General features: G+C 35.7%; 1 protein-coding gene across 1 annotated transcript; it reads right to left on the bottom strand.

The window, feature by feature from the left end:
- Positions 1–447: 447 nt before the first annotated feature.
- Positions 448–22,082, bottom strand: PLSCR5 (phospholipid scramblase family member 5). Its single transcript, XM_029940806.1, has 8 exons — positions 21,954–22,082; positions 16,355–16,506; positions 11,015–11,057; positions 8,843–9,063; positions 6,518–6,679; positions 4,035–4,196; positions 600–683; positions 448–518 (listed from the first exon to the last, which is right to left on the bottom strand). Exons 1-7 carry the CDS (start codon positions 21,964–21,966, stop codon positions 645–647), a joined length of 792 nt encoding a protein of 263 aa, XP_029796666.1. The 5' UTR covers positions 21,967–22,082; the 3' UTR covers positions 448–518; positions 600–644.
- Between the last annotated feature and the right edge of the window lie 487 nt (positions 22,083–22,569).

Below are 22,569 nucleotides of genomic sequence, written 5' to 3'. Positions count from 1 at the left end.
GAGCTTCCTTCTGGAAACATTAGCTCCTTACCACTAGAACAAATCGATTTCATCTATCTTCCACCTCATTTTAAACATATTTTTATCCAACTTTTAGCTTTTCTGATATAAAGTAAAAATATCTCACTATAATAAGATTAATAAACAAAGTCAAAAGACTATTTATGAAAAACTATTTTAGAAATCCAGTCCTTTTGATTAGTAACCAGCCTTAGTACCAGAAAAACTTCAAAGTGCTCTCTAAACATTGAACTTTCATCAGCAATGCTGCAAGCCTTAGTTCTCATCTTTCATGCTTACCCATGCAACAACTTCAAAAGGATTAAAAAGAATGACAATCTCTCAAAGCAACCCTGTGCTCAGGCCAGTAGTCTTTTCTTTAGCTAACAGGCATTTATAACCAGATAATTGCTTCATTACATTATGTTTTAATAAATGTAATAATTAACATTTGTTACAAAAAAAAAAAAACAAATATGCAAACCATTCAGAAATGAAATCCAGAGCCCAGGGGATTTCTAGAAGAAAATGAAAAAGAGTTAGACAGCGTCAAATATAGACATCTTCAAAGGGAAAAATATCATTTAAACTTTACTTACTGAAACCTGTTCATGCATACTTGATCGTTTTTGTCATCTTGCTTGTTATAAGCCAGCCAGTGAATGTTCAAAGAACATAAAATCCTACAAATAAATAAACTGAGTAGGAGTGAAGTTACAAAAAGGCAACAATTAAGATCAGGAGTCTCACGCATGAGCTTTAATTATATAAAGCAAATTATGTTTCCCAGTGGTGTTCTAGCAGCATGTGATTTATCAGTAAGAGGAAAATAAAAAAGTTTCAAGCTTCGTGACACTTACATGTCAAGTTTTCAGAGGACAAGTTACTCAGAAATCTTATCTGAATCAGCAGAGTATCATCTGTCAAAATTGTAAGCGATCAAGACAGTGCAGACTTCAATTGCAGGACATTCTATGTCAGTGCATGACTTTGTAATAGACAAGTATTAGATACATCCTCATGGACTATGTGCTTAGTAAACGGTAGTCATCTGAGGAAGTACTGAAAACTATACCAGAGGGAACTTGGGAAGGGTAATTAGCCCTATGGGTTGTAGAGTGGTAGCCTCAAACCAGAGAAGACCAAAAATTAGGTAGTACTTGTGAATCTGCTTGGATCAGGGATTCTTATACCAGCTGCTTTCTTATGGTCTCTTCCTCAACACAAGGTAATAAAATGGACACAGTATTTAAAACTTAAAAACATGGGGTGCCTGGGTGACTCATTTGGTTAAGTGTCTGACTTCTGCGCAGGTCATGATCTCATAGTTCAGGAGTTTGAGCCCCGTGTTGGGCTCTGTGCTGACAGCTCAGAGCCTAGAGCCTGCTTTAGATTCTGTGTCTCCCTCTCTCTCTGCCCCTCCCCTGCTTGCTCTCTGTCTCTCTCTCAAAAATAAATAAAAACATTTTAAAAATGTTAAAACTTAACAATGTAATTTTTCCTATCAAATTATATGTAGAAATAAGTAATTTATCTTATATCTATGTGTTTATCTAATACATGTGAGAAATTGTTTTAAAAGCTATATTGGCCAAAAAAGTGCAAATATTTTTAATATTATGGTAAAAAGGAAAAGTAAGGAAATGGATGGGAGCATTAAATATTCTCAGTAACTATGTTTCTCCCTGAGACAATGGAGTTAAAAAGTTATCTTTTCAGGTTATTGGGGTGTTATCTGGGTCAGTGCTTCTCAAATTTATAGTAATGAATTGTTGACAGTACATTTTACTGTTTATTAAATAATATTAAGTGAGTAGGGCAGATTAAAGATCATTTATTTTTTATTTAAAAAATTTTAAAAATATATATTTATCTATTTTGAAAGAGAAAGAGCATGAGCAGGGGAGGGACAGAGAAAAAAGGAGACCGAGAATCTCAAGCAGACTTCACACTGTCAGCACACAGACTAATGTGGGACTTGAACTACGGTTCATGAGTTCATGACCTGAGCCGCAATCAGCAGTCAGATGCTTAACTGACTGAGTCACCCAGGTGCTCCAAGATGACTATTTTTCAGAAAGGCCAAATGAAGGTTTTGGGGAAAGGGTGTGTATGTATGTATCTGTTTCTGTGTGTGTGAGTATGTGTGCATATATGTGCATGTTTGGAAGGATTGGTGTTGAAGTGCTGAATGATCAAAAATGGGAAAGGTGAGCAGGAAGTGGCAAATTAAAAGTCCTGTCAAGTGGATAGAGGAGAAAAAGCAATGGAAGAAATATTAGGTCATAGGCAAGATTGACTGGAATTGGTTAGATTTGTAGATGCAAATGGGAATTGAGTGTAAGTGACTACTTAGTATAAAAACTAACCCTCTACATATATGAATTCTCCCCCCTACAAATATTAGGGAATCAATGTTAAATTTTTGGAAAAACATGTCTTCTGTATTAAACCTAACGTATATCTCAGTAATGTCACTAGGGAATTATTTTTAGGTAATTTTTAAAAATTGTTTTTTAATGTTTTTCTTTATTTACTTATTTATTGAGAGAGACTGAGCATGAGTAGGGGAGGGGCCGAGAGGAGAGATACAGACTCTAAAGCCGGCTCCAGACTCTGAGCTAAGAGCAGAGAGCTGGATGTGGGGCTCAAACTCATGAACCATGAGATCATGACCTGAGCCAAAGTCGGAGCTTAACTGACTGAGCCACCCAGGCACTCCTATTTTTAGGTAATTTACTTCCCAAGTGTCTTTAGAAAAGACTGAGTAGATAGAGCCATTTTTCCCCCACAGCAGCACACGTTAATATAACCATAAGATGTAGGATCCTAAAACCCTGAAGAAAACAAAATATGAAATGAAGAATATAGGTTTATTTTAAATTTTCATGAGTTATTGTGAGAGCACTGACAGTGGTAAGTAGTGAGGGAGATATTGGAGGAAAAACTGGGAACAGGAAAGGGCCAAACATTTGGCATAGGTGTTACTTGACTTCTGTTCTATCACCAATCTCCACACCAGGAAGAAGGTATTTTTAATGCAATTATAAGTTGGAAAGAAAGGACAAAGACGTAATATCTTTGTAATAATGGTAACTGTTAAATATTAACTCATCCCTGTGAATTCATGTATCCATGTTCATGTTGGAGGGGAAGAAAACTGTACTTTTCATATTCTGAATGTCAGTTAGTTCATTGTTAAACAATGAAACAGTCCTGAAATTTACCCAGGATAAATGTGATATTTACATATTTTTTCAGTGAACGTGAAAATGAGCCAAAATTCTAAATTGAAATGGAAAGAGAAGGGTTAACTAAATTTTTGAAGAAACGATGAGTAGGATGTGACAGGGCTCCACTTCTTTTTTTTTTCTTTAATTTTTTAAAATGTTTATTTATATTTGAGAGAGAAAGACAGAACATGAGCAGGGAAGGGGCAGAGAGAGGGAGAACCAGATCCGAAGCAGGTCCAGGTTCTGAGCTGTCAGCACAGAGCCTGACATAGAGCTCAAACTCAGGAACCTGCAAGATCATGACCTGAGCCAAAGTCCAAGATTAATAACCAACTGAGTCACCCAACCCTGACAGGGCACCAATTGTTGAGGAAGATCGTGTGTGAGGATCAGTGGAGAAGGGCTGTCTATTAGAAATGCAGACTCCTAAATTTTGACTTTTGAAGATTTGGTCTCAAATTAGTTTTCTATGCATAAGCCTCCTTGGGATAAATGTGGTGCTGTGTAAAATGAGATTGGCTCCATAGTGATTAACAAGGAATAGATGAGAAATAAATCACTCATCAAGACCATACTTACAGGGGTATCTGGGTGGCTCACTTGGTCAAGTGTCAGACTCTTGATTTGGATGCAGGGTTGTGGGATCGAGTCCCGAGTTGAGCTCCACACTAAGCCTGGAGCCTGCTTAAGATTCTCTCAGTCTCTCTCTCTCTCTCTCTCTCTCTCTCTCTGCCCTTCTCCCCCACTCATACATTATCTCTCTCCAAAATAAGAAATACATTTTAAAAAGACCATACTTACAAAGAGAAAACAAGCACCAATCATTGCTGCCTTGACTGTCACATCTAAATCTGTGGGAACATGAATTCCAAAGTTGTCAGCATTGGTAAAGACGTCATTTACAAATCCTGACCAGTACTTTGAAATCTTCCCAATTGTAAGTTTTTCATTAATGGTCTTCACCTTTGAAAAGAAAATAAGAGACGTTAAATTTGAAGGTGAAATGGATGGCTTTACGTATCTTAGTATGTTTGCTTCAAGAGAGATATGAATTATTTTATTCATCATCTGTAAATGACAATTCCATGTCATTCATTCCTGTATATGAGCATTAGTTTGTAGATTTAACTTTACAGTTTACTGTTCAGGAACTTTGCTTTTCTGACAGTTTTGTGATCTATCATAATTCCTTTTTCTTTTCTTGCTTTTTGTATGCGGATTGAGAAAATAATAGCAATAAATAATTAAGGCCAGGCTACCACAAGATGGCAGCAGGTACACAGTCTCAATTACTAGGTCTAAGCTTGAAGGTAATTTGATTACCTAAAGTCCAGATTTTAAACCTGAGTTCTTCAGGGGCGCCTGGCTGGCTCAGTTGGTTGAGTGTCTGACTTCAGGTCAGGTCATGATCTCAGGGTTCATGGGTAGGAGCCCCATATCGGGCTTTGTGCTGACAACTAGCTCAGAGCCTGGAGCCTGCTTCGGATTCTGTATCTCCCTCTCTCTCTGGCCCTCCCCTACTCACACTGTCTCTGTCTCTCTCAAAAATAAATAAAAATATTAAGAAAACTTAAAAAAAACTGAATTCTTCAATAACAACAAAAAAGAAAAAAATTTTTGGTAAAGATTTTTGAGAAAAGATTTTTAGAAGAAATTCATTTCTAAATACAATTTGTAAACTTTAAATTTTTGTTGTTAAGATTTTAGAATTACTAACATTTAAATATTATCAGCCCTTGCTTAATCTCATTTTTATATTATACTCCAAAATTTACTTGGTCATTCCTTCATAACTAAACCTAAGTCCTCTTTTTCACTAAAAAAAAAAAAAAAATCCTCTGGGCAAATGTAGCACACAGGAAATTCAGACTAATTTGACATCAAAAATCTATAGTCTTTCTCATCCAGAAGTCTACAGTTAAACTTTATCAACTGTTCATTTGCTTGCCCTGTTTCCCATTCAAAGGCTGAAAGGATTCAATATAAATTTTCACTTTATGTATAGTGTGAAAAGATAGAAATAGAGAAGGTTACTTAGGATATCTATATACCTTTACTAAAACTTTTTATTTATCAATCTGAGGGCATAGGGCATTTTATCTTTTAGTCTTCAGAAAGCATGCCAAGTCCTTTTGGAGTGGGGTGGAGTTAGAACAGTTCATTTTATAAAATTTCCATCATGTTCTAGGTAAATAGTGTTCCCCAAAGTTCCTTAAATTGAATGTCCTAGCTGGGATATACATGAATGTATGAGTGAAGGAAGGGATGAATAATAAATAGACACTTTAAATCTGCTCTCCTTTGCCTGAAAGGTATTTATAGGAAAAGCAGTTAACGTAGTTCATATTGTCACAATTGAGTTTGCAACTACCTATCGTTTTTTTAACATTGAATTTATGCAAAAATGTTTATGTCAATGTAGATTGTTTTATAAAATGAACTTGGCAAGTCTTCTGATCATAGCTTTTAAATGATTGATGTTTTAATGGAATGTACTTCTTAGATGAGGTCTGAAGTAGGGTATGTTGGAGCTGTAGGAAAGATGATATAATTTAGGGTGATTCTACTCTTTTTAAATTTTTTAAAAATGTTTTTGTTTATTATTGAGACAGAAACAGAGCATGAGTGGGGGAGGGACAGAGAGAGAAGAGACACAGAATCTGAAGCAGGATCCAGGCTCTGAGCTGCCAGTACAGAGCTCAATATGGGGCTCGAACCTACAAAGGGTGAGATCATGACCTGAGCCGAAGTCGGATGCTTAACTGACTGAGCCACCCAGGTGCCCCTAGGGTGATTCTACTCTAATATATATTTGCTTTATACCATGGGTGCTATAATTCCACATAAATCAAAAAAGTTTTTGTAGGTTCTTTAGTTTTATTTTCTTATTATCTTTTATGTTTATTTATTTTTGAGAGAGGGAGAGAATGAGAGTGGGGGAGGGGCAGAGAGAGAGGGAGACAAAGGATCTCAAGCCCGCTCAGCACTATCAGTGCAGAGCCCGACTTAGGGTTCAAACTCAGGAACCATGAGATCCTGACCTGATGCTACACCAACTGAGCCCCCCAGGTGCTCCTTAGTGTTTTTTTTAACTTGAACTTAGTATCTCGGAAATTATGAGTTCTAATGGGCACACACAATACGGGCTTATTCCATTACTTCACAAATCTATTATTTTCTAAATTTATTTCAGATATATTTCATGATTTGAATATTTTAACATTGAATCATGTTGCAAACAATCAGGACCTAAGTGAAAACTTCCTTCACTCTGTCAGCCGTACCTCAAAATCCACATCGCCAAAACAGCCACATGTTGCACAAGGACCACTGATTTTCAAAATATCTTCTTTGTTTGCATTTTGGATTGTGAATTTAGGCAGAAAGGGGTCCCACTTCTGTGCAACGTAACCAACTACAGTACCAGGAGGGGCTTGGATTTCTAACTGCAAGCAGAGAATAATAAAATAAGGTTTTTCTACGGTTATTATATTTTAATTTTAGAGCAAATCAATTTCCTTCTAACAGTAACTTCTATAAATTTTTTTTGCATTCTACAAAATATTCCAAGTATCTGCTTCTAAGGAAGCATGGCAGTGGATTTTTTCCATATTTTATAGAAACAAAGAATTTCATTGTATAGGTATTTGTTGGGCATTATTCACTAAAAATTCAAGTCTTTGATCTTAATTTCCCTAAAGAGAACCGATCCCAGAACTGTCTTCTGACTCTCGGACATCGACTTCCTTGCCATTCTGTTCTGTGTGTGGCAATTGGTCAAGCACTGTTTCCTGTGAGGTATTTCCAATCCACTCCCTCTCATGTGCTACACAACCCACATCTATTTTTAACCCTCACTTACCAGTTGTTAACTATTCATGATTGTTTGCCCTTCAGGCTGTCAACTTCTAGCTTCTCTGTGTTCAATTATAAACAAATGCTTCTTGTGAAGTTACAGTTTTACACACCAATTTGATTTGTTTCACTTCTTCCAAAGTGTGATAGACTCATAATTGCATTTTTAGGCTTTACTTAGTACTATACCCCATTACCTTCATTCTCTTAATTTATTTTTCATCATATTGTATTTCAACATGTTTATATAGTCAAACCAAGTCTGTTGTGCAATAAGCGAGAGGTGGGTAAAAATAGTGACAATTGTTTGCTTTTAAATCAAACCAACTCCTTATAATCTTGTTTTCCTTCTTTTTTTATTTATTAAATTCATAGTCATATGTGTATGTTTCTAGTGCTTTTGGATCAACAAAAGTGGTTTCAACAAGAGTGCCTAGAATTATATAGATTTGACTTGTCAAATCACTAAATTGTATACCTGAAACTAATGTAACATTGTATGTCAACTACACTTAAACTAAACTAAAACAAAACAAACAAAAACCACTGAAAAGAAAGAATTATATAGATTTGTTCTGGGCTCACATTTAAAATAATTCGCTTGATTTTGACCAAATTTTAAAAAATTGTTAAGGGTATCAAATACATCTTATTTTTAACTTATGTGACATTGGACTATTATGAAATAAAACATCAATTATCAGAAACATTCAAATGTATATATTATACTGACTATACTATCTTAGAGCATATTAGATCTTAAATATTCTTAGTAGGAGGATGGAAATTCTTGGATACCATGTATGAGTACCTTAGCCATTTTATTACTTTGCCAGGTAATTGCCTATAAATAGTTGTAGAATTAGCTTCAGTATATATTCCAGAAACTTCCCTAATTAACCCCATCCATGTTAATATTTATTTTTCATTGTGCTAAGTAGAGTACTTTTACATAGATGCACAGTAGAGAAACTTGGGCTTGAATAAGGATACCTGGATCAAGCCCCATTCATGATATTTCCTGGATGTGTGATTATAAGTTACCTCCACTCTCGAAGCCCTATTTCCTCAATTGCTAAATGTGGAGAGTGAGTAAAACCTATTCTTTCTAGCTCATAGAGATGTTATGATATCAAAGACATCAAAATAAGTTAAGGCTCCATATCAACTTAAGTTGCATTATGTCAGTGAAAGTTATTACAGATCTATTAGATAATGATGAAAATCTATTATATATTAAAATAAAATAAGGAAATGATTCCCTTCAGAACAATAACATTGTCTTTGCCAAAGTCTGAAGTTTGTCATAAATGGATGAATGGAATGTGAGATTCTGTACTAAAGTTAATACCTAACTAAGAGAACACCTTGAAAGATTTTAGTATTACTTAGTACTTCCTCAACTTTGCTCCACTTAGAGAACACCAAGGGTAGATTTGCTTAATAGTGGAACTCATAGATATTCCAATTATGTGGCTAATATAAAGATTCAGGAGGATGTGTCCCATTTACATAATGCATGAACTGTCTACCAATTAACGAAATGAAAGCCACTGTAGTTTTTGGATGGGGGAAAAAAAACAAAACAAAACCAAACACCAGTGAATCATAATCCTTAAGCTATTTGGACCCTAACAGGGCAACTGATAGGTGAATTGCCTTATAGCTCCAGAAGAATGCCATTTGTTAAATAAACCATTGCCAACCTTTTCAAACAAAGAAAGACGAAAGTACACCCAGAGCCAGTGACTAACCTCTTGCAGGTAGCAAGGACACCAGCAGCTGTTACACCTCAGGGGCCTGTTTACTGTAATCACCTCCCGACCTGAGTTATCCATGACCTTCAGAGTGCAAGCTCGAAGCGTGGAACAGAAAGTACGATTGAAGCAGATGCTTTCCTCCACTGCAAAGTAAATTCTTTGTCCCAAACTGTTTTTAATCTCATATTTGTTGGAGGTCTCTGTGCCAAGTATCACTTTGGGAGAGAGAAAAAAATAAAACAGTGCTATTGCCTAGTATCAAAAATTTTTTAAAATGTTTTATTTTTGAGACAGAGAGAGACAGAGCATGAGTGGGGGAGGGGCAGAGAGAGAGGGAGATGCAGAGTCTGAAGCAGGCTCCAGGCTCTGAGCTACCAGCACAGAGCCTGATGCGGGGCTCGAACCCACGAACATGAGATCATGACCTGTGACGAAGTTGGAGGCTTAACCAACTGAGCCACCCAGGCGCCCCTCAAATCTTTAAATAAGTAAAAGGGGTAGTGTTATTAAAAGAAAATCAGTAACTAATTATTAAGTATGTGGTATCTTCTTTACCCAAATCTACTTCTATGCTCTAAACTTTAAGGACTTAGCTATGGAAATCAAAGTAAATTGACAGCAAAGCTGTGCAATGATTAACTTTCGATTTCAGATAGATGACTTACTGGGAATATGTAGTTCCACTTTTCAACTAAGGAAGCAAGGCTGTAAAGAATAGAATCCTCAAATAATAATTCTATCACTGCTGTGGAATTTACTGGGACGACTCACAGCATAGTAATGATTTTGTTTAAAATCTATTTGGCAGTATATCTACAGCTGCGAGCTATCCTGCTATCTATGTGTTACAGTTTTGACATATTTTATTTATTTATTTATTTATTTATTTATTAAAAAAATTTTTTTTAATGTTTTTTTTTTTTAATTTATTTTTGACACAGAGAGAGACAGAGCATGAGAGGGGGAGGGGCAGAGAGAGAAGGAGACACAGAACCGGAGGCAGCCTCCAGGCTCTGAGCTAGCTGTCAGCACAGAGCCTGACGCGGGGCTCGAACCCACCGAACGTGAGATCTGACCTGAGCCTAAGCCGGAGACTTAACCGACTGAGCCAACCAGGCGCCCCGATTTTGACATATTTTAGATGAAGAATATTAAGGACAAAAATAATTAATTTGAATTAAGTCAGTCATCTTTGAAAATCCGTGTACTGTTAAATAACATGCCATTTGATGAATCACTGGCAAATGATAAAACATCGAATTTTGTTCAGTGCGTTTTTGTTATTGATTTATTTGTCATTTTCATTTTCAGTTTTTATTTAAATTCCAGTTAGTTAACATATAGGGTGTTATTAGTTTCAAGAATAGAATAGGTTTTTGTTACTTAGTCTCAACCTTGATTTCTGTTTATTTAAAAAAATTTTTGTACTGTTTTTTATTTATTTTAGAGAGAAAGAGAGACAGTCTGAGCAGGGGAGGGTCAGACAGAGAGGGAGACACAGAATGTGAAGCAGGCTCCAGGCTCTGAGCTAGCTGTCAGCACAGAGCCCGATGTGGGGCTCGAGCCCACAAACTGTGAGATCATGACCTGAGCCGAAGTTGGATGCTTAACCGACTGAGCCACCCAGGTGCCCCTTGATTTCCATTTTTGAAATTATTAAGAAAATATAAATTGTTACCAAGCATGGAAATGATGAAATCTTTTATTATTTCAAGATAAAAATGTTAGATTCCTGAACAGTATTACCAAAGACTTGGAGAGTTCATGCTTTTAGGTTTACCTATATCAGACTAACAGTTTACTTCAAATATTTATTTTAAACAGTGGAATACTGATCTTCTTTCAAAAAATGTTAATGTTTATTAATTTTTGAGAGACAAGGAGGCAGAAGAGCAGAGAGAGAGGAGGACACAGAATCTGAAATAGGTTCCAGGCACTGAGGTGTCAGCAGAGAGTCCAACACAGGGCTCGAACTCATGAACTGTGGGATCATGACTTGAGCCAAAGTCGGTTGCAACCAACTGAGCCACCCAGGCACTAATCTTTTTTATTCTAATTTTATCATCAACATAACATTATTGTTTATAAGATATTAAATATAATAAAAATTTTGAAGCCTAAAATATTTTTCATGGTTTTAATAAGTATAGAATATAATATACTTACTTCCAAGAAGCTCCACCTGCTGGTGTATAATTATCAGGTCTAACTGTTAAAGAATGACATAAAAGAAATAAAGAATGTTACATCACACTTTGAAAACCTTTGGAGATATTATCATTAATCTGTTTATCACATGACATCATTAATTTCCATGTTCTCTACAAGGGAAATGGTTAAAAACAGCTTACATTTTATAATGAAAAATATTTTTTATTCAAGTAAAATTTTTAATTTTTTTTTGTTTTTTTGCACTTATTTATTTTTGAGAGACAGAGCGTGAATAGGGGAGGGACAGAGAGAGAGGGAGACACAGAATCTGAAGGCAGGCTCCAGGCTCTGAGCTGGTGGTCAGCACAGAGCCCGATGTGGGGCTTGAACCCACAAACCATGAGATCATGACCTGAGCTGAAGTCGGAAGCTTAACCAGCTGAGCCACCTAGGTGCCCCTCAAGTAAAAATTTTAAAAAATTAAGAGCCCTGAAAATTCCAAGACAGAAATGCCAAGAATAAGAATAACTGTGGTTAACTTTGTGTTCTTTCTGTGATAAAGGGATAAAGGAGTAACTCTTGGAAACAATACTTGGAGAAGATTTTAAAACAGTCTCCAAATAATGATGCCTAAAAACGTTTAAAATTCATTTTTTAAGGGAATGAAATAAAACATCAATGACTTGACCTCTCCTTTCCACTCTGACTAACTTCTCTTTCACTCTCAACTTATTCCTCATAGAGATAAAATGTCTTTGTTAAAGCTGAGAGAGATTATTTTATAAATTATTCTCACTCACACCTTCCTTTGGATTAGAAAACAAAAAACAGAAATCCTGCTGATGCCAACAGAATATTTAAGCAGAATAAGTTATGCCACTAATAGCTGATATAATAAAAGTTGCTTTATGTAATTAAAAATGAAGTTAATTTACAGAGATAAAGTATCCACAGATAGTTGAGAAATGGCTATATTAAAAAGTATACAATGCAAACTTTAAAGGAAATATTCAAATATATTGTTAGAATGAATTTTTACTGAGGTAAACTAGTGAACCCTGAAGACCATTGTCTTTTCTAACACTTTTTTTTTTTTACCTCTAACTTTTCTTCACTTTATTCTCCTTTCACATTAATAAACTCACTGGTAATGCTTAAACTGAAATAATCATTAGTAATATCTGGTATGATTGGGTACCACAAGTCCAGAAAATTTGACGTTACATTATTTCCTTCATTCTCCTTGTATATTCTGAGGTACAGGTAAAACTAAATGTCCTCTATTTAAATTTTATTATTAGTAAAAGAGTGCACAGGGCCTCTTGTTTTTTAAGGTTTACAAAAACTATTTTCCATAAACAATTTATGATTTAAGATATTCTAAAACCTATTTTCACAATTATGGAAAATTTTAAATATTAGAATCAGTCTTTCATAATGTACTATCATTAGTCTGTTCCCTTCTTTTGAGGAAAATGGAGAGTTGAGAGAAAGGTCACAAAGGATATCCACAATTAAATATTTAGGGGTGGATCCATTAAAGGCAAGTTAGGGATGGGGAAGAATTTTGGGGGCAAGACTAAGGTTTGAATTTAGAACTTTAATTTTGGTGCCATGGATCAAGTTTTAGTCTTGAAATTTAGAGACTATCAACTGAGATCCATTCCACATTGGAAAGGTAAGTTCTACCTCTCTGCTTTCTAATAATAGCAGTTGTTTATTTAATGGCTACCATGAGGAGGTCCTTGTAGTAGATAGTTTGACATAGTGTGTGATGTAATCCTCACAAGAACTTAGAGACATAGGCATCATTTCATTCAACCTGGAGGAAACAATCCCAGAGAGATTAAGTAGTTTGCCCAGCATCACAGAGCTTGTAAATGGTTGGGCTGGGTCTTGAACCTACATTGTGCTGCTACCAAATTTGACATAATTTCTACTCTGTTGTTGTACTGGCATCACTAAACGAATCTTAGGAACCGAGGTAAACAATTCTTAAGTGAGGCTGTGGAACTTCTGAATACCTTTCCTTCCTATTTTCTCTACCCTTACACTCACTCCAATCTCTGTAATAACATTTGACTTGGTCTGTCTCTGTGGGCGAACACCTGGATTCGAGGGTCTTGTTTTGTTCTTGCAGTTTCCTTTAACTAGTGCTAGGTCACTTATAAACTATGCTCCAAATGAGCCTTTCTACTCTTTGCTATTATTTGGTGGACTAGGAATTCTTGGAAACTTTAAACAGATTGGATCATGTATTCAGGTGTCTGGGCAAGTGAAGCACTCAGGTATGAAAGCCATAAGATGGAAGCCTAACAACAGCCTTGGATATATAGCTTAATAAATTTTTATGTATAAGTTATCAGGTTTACAGGTATCAGTGATTCCATTTAGTATATATACTTCCAAATAAATAGGATCTATACATGTCTTTGTAGACTTAACTCACTACTCTTACCTATAGGTGACTAAATTATAATAAATATCCCTTGTTTTGACACTAGTAGTATAAATGATATTTCCTATTATGAACATGTTAATCCAGAGGGATAATCTATTCATTTTATTTTTAGGTTTAGCTCTACATGAACAACATAAATGTATACACATATAGCCAACATGTATATATACATAGTATATACACATCTATGTATACACATGTGTACAGGTGTATGGATGCATTTAGATATTTATATACATATCTGAAAGTTTATTTTCAAACTGTTAATGGAAATAACAATAATTTTTATTAGTCATTGGATGGACTTGATTAAAAGAGAATAGATGCATTTTTAAATTTTTACTGTGATTTTTTTTAATTTAGAAGGATTTTGTGTATTTTCCTGTTTACTGAAGAATTTACTGTTTCCAAATGTTCATGATTTTATTCAATTCTTGTAGCTTTTAGATAGAATGTAACACATAAAAATTCATTGTGTATATATATACATTGTACATTGTATATATATATATTGTACATTGTATATATATAATTTTCCAGACTTGTGGTATAAAATGGTCATTTACCCTGTTTAAGTACACTGCTTTAAAGTGAGTAAACGTTCTTTTAGTACAAAGTGAGTAACTTATCTTTCCCTTTGAAGTAAAATATTCACCAATCTGTGGCATATTTTTGTTTTCTGAAACAGATCACCAAAGATATAGGTAAGGAAAATTGACTTCATTTTAGAACTGAAGCCAATGGGTTCATATCTCTATTTATGGAATGTAAAAAAAATGTATTCATGTCAAGCATCTGGCTCCGGGTGTGTCATCATTCACGGATGGAAGAAGAATATGTGATGACCATATGTGATCATCAAACCTCAGCCCTCTGGCACTGGTATATCACTTTTATACTTGGCAAAACCTTGTCTGACAACATTCCCAAACAGCTTGCAGCAGTTAATCAACTCTAGTCAGCTATTACAGCTGATCCTTTCTGCAGATGGAAGATGGTAGGTTAGCTTTTCCAGCTTTTTTACATATCTCCCTGAGCTCTCCGGTCTCTGTAGTACATTTGTCTGCCAGTGGGTTTCTGGAGAAGGCATCTGCAATTACAAACATTTTCCCAGGAACATATGCTGCACGCAGCTTAAACCCTATCAGGCATAACAGAAATCTCTTGTACCTTTAGGGAATTAACACAGAGATTTGATTTTGATAAAGGAGATAGACTTTATAGTTTGAAAGAATGCCAAACAAGCTGAAAATTGCAGCAGATGTGCTGACATCTCAATATCAGTGTATTTCTGATCTTTCATAGGATAAGATACAAAAGCAACACTAATATATAAAAATGTATTTTATCTTTGTGTGCCACATAATTCAGATGATGGTATTTTTTGATTGATTTATTATACGGTTTTAATCACTGCTTACCATCCAATGACTAATAGTCCAAAGATCTAATAGTAATATGATCTTTTTAATGAAATCGGCCTGAAGATGCAACAGGACCCAAGACAATGATGTTAATGTGGTGACTTGCTTTCCCTTGGATTTATAGTCATCTTTTGAGGTTCAGTTGAAGACACTGAATTCTCAGATCATTATGGAAGTCTCTTTTGAGTACTTAGATCCTTAACAACCTTTCTCTGCTCTATGCACCTGCACACATTACAACTGTGTGTTTATTTGGCTTAAGTACATCGCCTTGCACTCTTTGTTAACACTTTTTGTATGCCAGTTAGGTTACAGAGTATTTGGGTGAGAGGGACAAGGTTTTATACTTTTTATATGTCTTGATCATAGCAAGTACTCAATAAATATTCTTTAATTAAATAGCTGTAGGTGACTAGACATGTTAGACAATTCCTTGAGGATACATTTGCTTATACCTTGAGCAATGAGCAGAAGGAGGATAAATGTGCCAAACAGCTGTATCAAAAATGCTCAGTGTCATCACTGTGCGAAATGAATAAGAAAAATAGAAATGGAAATAAAAGAGAACAAATTTCTTTCCAAATGATAGAAATAAGTTCTTCCCCATAATTTCATGATTTATAATGTTTTTCTCACTCCAATAGGTTATTTGTTGAAGTCCTTCAACCTTGGTTGATGATAAGGGGGCATAATGCAAGCTAAGGGCAAATACAAGCTATACCCCCCCCCCCCCCCATGTGGAATATGCTGGATATTTTTCGGACACTCCTCGCTACCCAAGAACAAAGGGAAGGGGACTTAGGTACTTGCTATGGTGATGTGGGAAACTAAGGCAAATGGAAAATTAAATTCCCTTACTGCCTACAGCCCACTGAGAAGCCCTTGAAACTAGCAGAGGGAACTCCCTGTAGAAGCTCAGCTTCCTTGATGATGACACTTCGCTGGGGGCAAAAGGGAATCTTGACTTAACATTATCCGGAGCCTCTAGGATCCTGTCAGTCTACTTTAACATATAAAAAGTCCTTTGGAAGCTACCTTTCTCTCAGCTTCCCCAAAATATATGCTGGCAGTCATACTCCAAGCTGATGGCTCCTGGATATACACCTGAAGAGTCTCATGACTGAGGTTTTACTAAACGTAATAAAAGGCGTTTTCCTAACAGCAGCTGGCCCCTCAAGGTCCTGAAAACCTTGCTTCTAAATTAGTGATTTACTCTATCCCTAACTCCCTCCTAATATGGAGGTGTATAGTTAGTTAACCATCACAACCCCAAGTGCAGATCTTTCTCTGCCTGAGGGTCCCGTCACCACACTTTAATAAAACCACCTTTTTGCACCAAAGCCATTTTCAAGAATTCTTTCTTGGCCATCAGCTCTGAACCCCCATCATCCCAAAACCCCATCAGTTGAAAAGCAAGAAACCAAGTTTGTAGTAATTTCAAGAGACAAACGTGTAGAAATAGATAAACACCTGTCTTAAATATTCTAGCCCAGGAGGGAGGCTGGCCAGCGGAGGGAGAACTTGGTTCCCTGGATTGGGAGGTGAGAGGTGAAAGCTGCGGTCAGGGTCTGGAGCTCCAGGAAGAAAGCCAGGCAGACCTCTACTTCTTTGGTTCTGTGCATCTGTAAGAGAATGAAAATCTCAGTCCATATTTAAATGTAGGCCATGTCATTAATTTTTCTCATAGTATCTGTGACTTCTGAATTCAGAGGACCAATGATCTCCTGCCTCCTCTCTCTACTACCCTTTCCCGCATTTTCCCTATTTACTGTTGCCATTACTTACCCTCTAAACCAGAGGAAAAGGAATGTGGAAGCCTGCTAGTAGTGGTTGTGAGAAAAATGTTGGATAATTTGGGCAAAATAAATGATTTCCAAAACACATTTTTGGGAGGCAAGTGAAACTTCTGTTCAGAGTTGAAAAATTATAAACTCCAAAGTGAAATGATAAGGGAACTAGATATTCTTTACTCCTTAAAAGGATAACCTTAGACATAAGTTTTGAATCATAATTATGAGTTTCAAGGCATAGTCTCGCTTCTCCAAATATTATGAGGGTATCTTGTAATTGCTGAGGCTATTTTATCACTGTTAATCAGTCAAGCCTTCTGTGATTACTAGGTTTGATTCAGGTGCTTATTCTTTTGGCTGTACCAGAACAGCCTGGAAGGCTTGTTCAACTACAAATTCCTGAGCCCCATTCTGGAGTTTCTGCTTCAGGAGTTGGGGGTGGGGATGAGGCTTCAGAATTTCCATTTCTATTGTTTCCAGGTGAGCTAATTCCTTCTGCTCCTCTGACCATATACTTTGAGAACTAGTGATTTAATTCTATTTACTAAATTCTAAAACTAATTTATGAGCTTAAGGGTATATAATATCTAATGAAGCTTTGATTTCTCAGTACTTTGTAATAAAACATCCCCAAATTTTTGACAATGTGAATCCTTTTGTAGCTTACCTAGTATTACAAAAGATAAAATAATACAGAATTCTATAATGTTTGACTTTGAGTTTTTTAGAGAATCACTTGTTTTCTATATTATTGCTAGGCAAAAATGTTACCATTTTACTTACCTGTTAGCTTAAAATTTAGAGATTTGCTGAATTAGTCGGGAACTTTTGTAATATTATGTATATGCCCTAGTAATACATGAAAAAGTCTTCTTTTTCAAAAAAATTTAAATTACAGCCTTTCTACTATTTTTCCTTTTCCTTTTCACATGACCGCCACTTAGATTACTCCCTAATTGGATATCATTTTTTTCCCAAAGATTATCAGAGATTTTACCTTTCATGTTTATTAATCCATAAATTATTGAAGTTCTCACAAATGCATCCATTTAGTCTGACAATACTATGCTGTCTTAGTTTAAGCATAGGTGTGGATCAAGATTCATGATAGTTATGTTCAAATATTAGAGGGGCCATTATGAAAACAAATTATTGACACTTTTAAAGATAGATGAATGGGAAGGACAAGAAAAATTGTTCTGGTCTACTCTAAGGAAGAAATTTAAAACAGCTGCATGCAGATTTGAATAAGTACTCTCACTGAACATAAATTAACGTTGGAGTGACATCTATATATTTTTCAGTAGATTAGAATGGTCTTTCTTCAGCACTGATACCAAATTCATGTAAGTTGTATGTATGAGGGGGTGTATTTTTTAGAATCCTTTGAATCTCTAAAAAATAAATTTGAATGAAGTACTGAGTTTCCTTTGGAAATAGAAAGTTCTCCACTATTAAGAGAATTCAAGCACAGCGTGAATGAGTTGTCGGAGAGGGATTAAAAAATAACAATAAACTGGTGAAGGAACATGGGCATCCAATGAGTGATCCTTTGAACATTGACATAAACTGTTTCTAGTAATGATAGGCTCATTAAGGCTGTGTATACACATGATGTTAATGAGGAACAATTGCCCGGTGATTCATATATTTATTTAACCTTCAGGTTTTAAGAATAGATGAAGATAGGTGTTTAAGTTTGTACATTTAGAATTTGGGCATGCTTTAGGGTTAGGACAGGGTGGAAACAAACTTGTCATTTGGCCTCATTAAAATGGAGCCCCATACCAATGATATATAGCAGTTTGCTTCCCACAAGGCTAACCCTGTACTTCTCCACTCGGGCCAGACAAAAAACATATAGACTAATGTCCTCATTCCTTTTGCTCTTGAGAAAGTGGCTTGAATGGAACTTCAAGCAGTAAAAAGTGGGAGGAAGACTGTGTAACACCATGTCAGATTTGGGAGAGGAGCTAATGGCCAATATAGCAGTATCAACTGGAAATAGTAACACAGAGCAAACAACCCTTTCTTCGGCTTAGTGCCAAAAGCACTGTTGTCATTGGCTTTCAGAGAAAAATAGAGGCAAAATTGTGATGTAGGGAAAAGTAGTTCATCATGATAAAATTGCAAATACAAGTTCATCCTGAATGTGGAGGTGCAGGACTATGGCCAGAAAGGGAACTTTATGAAGTGTCAGAAATGTTCTATATCTTAATTTTGTTGGTCACAAGTGCTCTTTATGTAAAACATCATGAACCTGGGGCACCTGGGTGGCTCAGTCCGGTGAGATTCTGACTCTGGATCTCAGCTCAGGTCTTGATCTCACAGTTGGGAATTTAAGCCCTATGTTGGGCTTCACACTGGGGTGGAGCCCACTTAAAAAAATAATGTACTTAAGTTCGGTGCCCTTTATGCACTTTACACATGTTATCCTTCTATTTTTTTCTAAAAAAAAAACCATATATAGCAATCAATTTTTAAAATGTTTTTAATGTTTACTTAAACATTACTCTCTCAACATTTGGGAGAGAGAGAGAGAGAGAGAGAGAGCGAGAGAGCGAGCTGGGGATGGGGCAGAGAGAGAGAAGGAAACAGAGGATCTGAGGCAGTCTCCAGCGCAAAGCCTGATGTGGGGTTTGACCCCATAAACCGTGAGATCATGACCTAAGCCAAAGTTGGACACTTAACCGATTGAGCCACCCAGGCTCAACTGAACCCAAGGGATCAATTTCTAATAATAGCTTGCAGAAGATTATTAGATTCTTTCATCAATTTTATTAGAAAGATTAGCAAACGACTCCCATTTTATCTTGTAAGCTATGTTTGCTGTGACAAAATGCAGACTATTGATTAAGTGACTTGCAAGTGGCTGTACACAGACCTTGGCTGTACCGAGGTCTTTGGGTCCTTAGATCTCATAGCAGGTCCAGAAGCAGTAGTGTATTTGGGACCCAGGGCAAGATCATATCCAAAGTCTGAGTGGAGTCTCAGTTGGGATCACCACTTGCTTCCTTTTCTGGGATTTCAGTTCATATTGGAGCAGCTTTTAGAGATATCTCCTGTTCAGTTTAGATTATCCTGGAAACTCCTGTTTTCCTCAAACTTAAAAATTTGGGACAAAATTGTTCTTAAACTGTGTTTATTTATACTAGACCATGGGACTCCTGACCACACAAATATTTCTTCAGTGCTAATGGCATCTAGTATTCAGACTGTCCTTCGGGCTGATTGAACTGCCCACGGAATGTGTGAACTATCAATGACCTTGCACTCCCTGGGAAAATAATAATTGCCTCTACAGCTCATGGGCCAGAGTACATCCATGATGTTATACATAATGTCCTGCAACATATTTGAAGAAAACTGTCTACCAAATTTTTTTTTTTTTTACTGTTTATTTATTTTGAGGGGAGAGACAGAGTGTGAGCAGGGGAGGGGGAGAGAGAAAGGAAGACACAGAATCCAAAGGTTCCAGGCTCCCAGCTGTCATCACAGAGCCTGATGTGGGACTTGAACACACAAACTGTGAGATCATGACCTGAGCAGAAGTCGGACGCTTAACCGACGGAGCCACCCTGGCGCCCCTGGCAACCAGAATGTTTTAAGTAATGATGATAATCTGACTTGCTCTCTCAACCCAGATTTCTGAATTCAAAAGGAAGCTTCATTTTCATTTCTTTTAAATAGAACAGAGTGTCTAAAAGATGCTTTGCCCACTTCATGTGCTATTTGGAGTAGGTTGCAGGAGTGTTGGTTTTCCATCTGAAGTTTTGCCTCTAAGTCGCGTCATGAGTCTTTATCATTACTGAACATCACTGTTTTTTTGGTAGATTAACCATATTTTGATCTTACTATTGCTTTCCAGTCACAAGTTTCTTCAAAGACTCAGACCACCAGATAAAGAAGGAACTCCTTTGAATTTCTATCTGGCTTTGAATTTCTATCTACTCTTTTAAAAATGTATAACTAGCTTATAAATATTTCACATACTCTGCAACTCTTTACCTTACAGGCTCCTGTTGTTGCTGCAACTCTTCTAAAGGGATGAAGTGTTTTGGATTAAGTGTTAGTGTCAGTCTTCAATGAAAGAAAAGTCTTGTCAAGATTTTTTTTTTAGTTTATCTTCAAGTATAAAAATGAGGCACACATATATTAAAATTCATGATTTTGTTGTTTCATGTCTATATTTTACAATTTTTTGAGCTTTCCCTGTGATACTCAGGGACTGGTGTACATTAAATGTTGAAGGACAATGAAAAGATTACCTTTTCTGTTCCATATTAAATAGCACCCAAAAGTGTATCTTGATAAAGAAAGCAAATAAGCATATGTGCTTCTTTGAATGCCTCATTAATTTAATTTAGGATATTTAAAATTGGTGGACTCTGTTATCCTATTTGTGATTAGTGTAGAAGGTGTCTACCAATTATATTAATCATCATGCTTCATACTAAAACTTACTATAGGCTAGAGTTTAATGGTGTGTTCTGATATTGGAATAAAAACACATTATAATTTCAATTTATATAATTTCACAAGTGTTTTTAGTGAGATTGAAACTCATGACTTAAAAAAATCCTCATCTCTTGTCTTTTGAGAAGTTATCTAAAGTAAAACAGCACTAATGATATTTATACACATTTAAGGACTTGAGAAAATTCCCAGCTTCTCCTACAAAATCCCTAATTAATCTGCTTATTTAAATTAGCTATTTTCTGTTTGCTTTTTTATATATAATTTACTATCAAAGAAGTTTTGGAAGATTTTTGCTCAGAAATATTTACTCTTTTAGTCCATTAAATTTATTAGAATTTACCAATAACACATATTGAATTCTTTATAATAAATGAGTATATCACACATTTTAAACAACAAATAGGAAACTTAAAAATATTGAACTCTAACACTTTTTAACTTACGTGTGAAAAGTTTTCTACAAATCCCTTTAAACTTGGAATATCAGCCTGTCCTTGTGTTTGGCATTAAATATTGCCCTTGTAAATTCTGCTGTGCAGCTTTTCTCATTAATTCACCATGTTTATATTCATGATAACTAAAACATTGTTTATATCTTAACTTTTACATTCAATCAGGTAGTAGGTTTTTTGTTTTTAATTTTAATGGAACACGCTCCTTGAAGTTAAAAATTCCAGTGGTCAAAAGTGATAAGTGACAGGTTTTAAAGTATCAATCTCACTGATTGTAACATCCTTACAACTGCATATTTTTAGTCATAAATAAGGAAAAATTTATTAGCTGGTTCTATTTACTCTTACCTTTACAGGCCATGAGGATGTCTGAGTCACTTCTTCAAAGGCAGCCAGGTTAAAAGAAAGGCTTTTCTTGTTGCAGCAAGAAGAAAAAACACAGCATGCATAAAACTTCAGAAGGTGTCTGTCTACTTCCTGTCGGCTTACAAATAACAGAGGAAGGGAGCGTCAGCTTTCCAGAGTGATGTATTGTATCACTTTGGACACCAGGGGGAGACAAAGCTATCACCAAAGGTCAGCACTACTCAGAAACCATAGTATATCTTGGTGGCTGAAGGAACAATTTAAAAATAATAAAAACCAGGAAGGAAGCCTCATTTTAAGAGTCTTATTTTCACTTAGTGTTTTTTGTTCTTGGAATATATGCCTTTGCACTCACTATCATATCAGAACTATTCTATTTCTCTAGTTCCTAGAAAACTTCTTGCCAGAGTCTATGATACATTTTTCTGTTATTTATGATACATTTTTCTATCCTGTGTAAATTCCTTACCGTTCTAAATGTTATATTTTATATTTTGAAAATGTTTGAACTTCAGTATTATTTTTCTCTTGGGATTTTTTCACGTTCTCTCCCCCAAAAACAAATAAGCAGGAAGTAGATTATTCCTAACTATTTATG

This window comes from Suricata suricatta, chromosome 5, assembly GCF_006229205.1.
Source record: "Suricata suricatta isolate VVHF042 chromosome 5, meerkat_22Aug2017_6uvM2_HiC, whole genome shotgun sequence".
NCBI lineage: Eukaryota > Metazoa > Chordata > Mammalia > Carnivora > Herpestidae > Suricata > Suricata suricatta.
The sequence above is the reverse complement of the archived record's forward strand: the minus strand, read 5'-3'. Positions and strand labels throughout refer to the sequence as shown.

Excerpts from the sequence above, each read along its gene's own strand:
- PLSCR5 (XM_029940806.1), bottom strand. Across the intron at positions 9,064-11,014 it reads GCAGGTGGAGCTTCTTGGAA|TGATACTTGGCACAGAGACC; the intron begins GTAAGTATATTA and ends TCTCTCCCAAAG. Across the intron at positions 4,197-6,517 it reads TTGGCGATGTGGATTTTGAG|GTGAAGACCATTAATGAAAA; the intron begins GTACGGCTGACA and ends TTCTTTTCAAAG.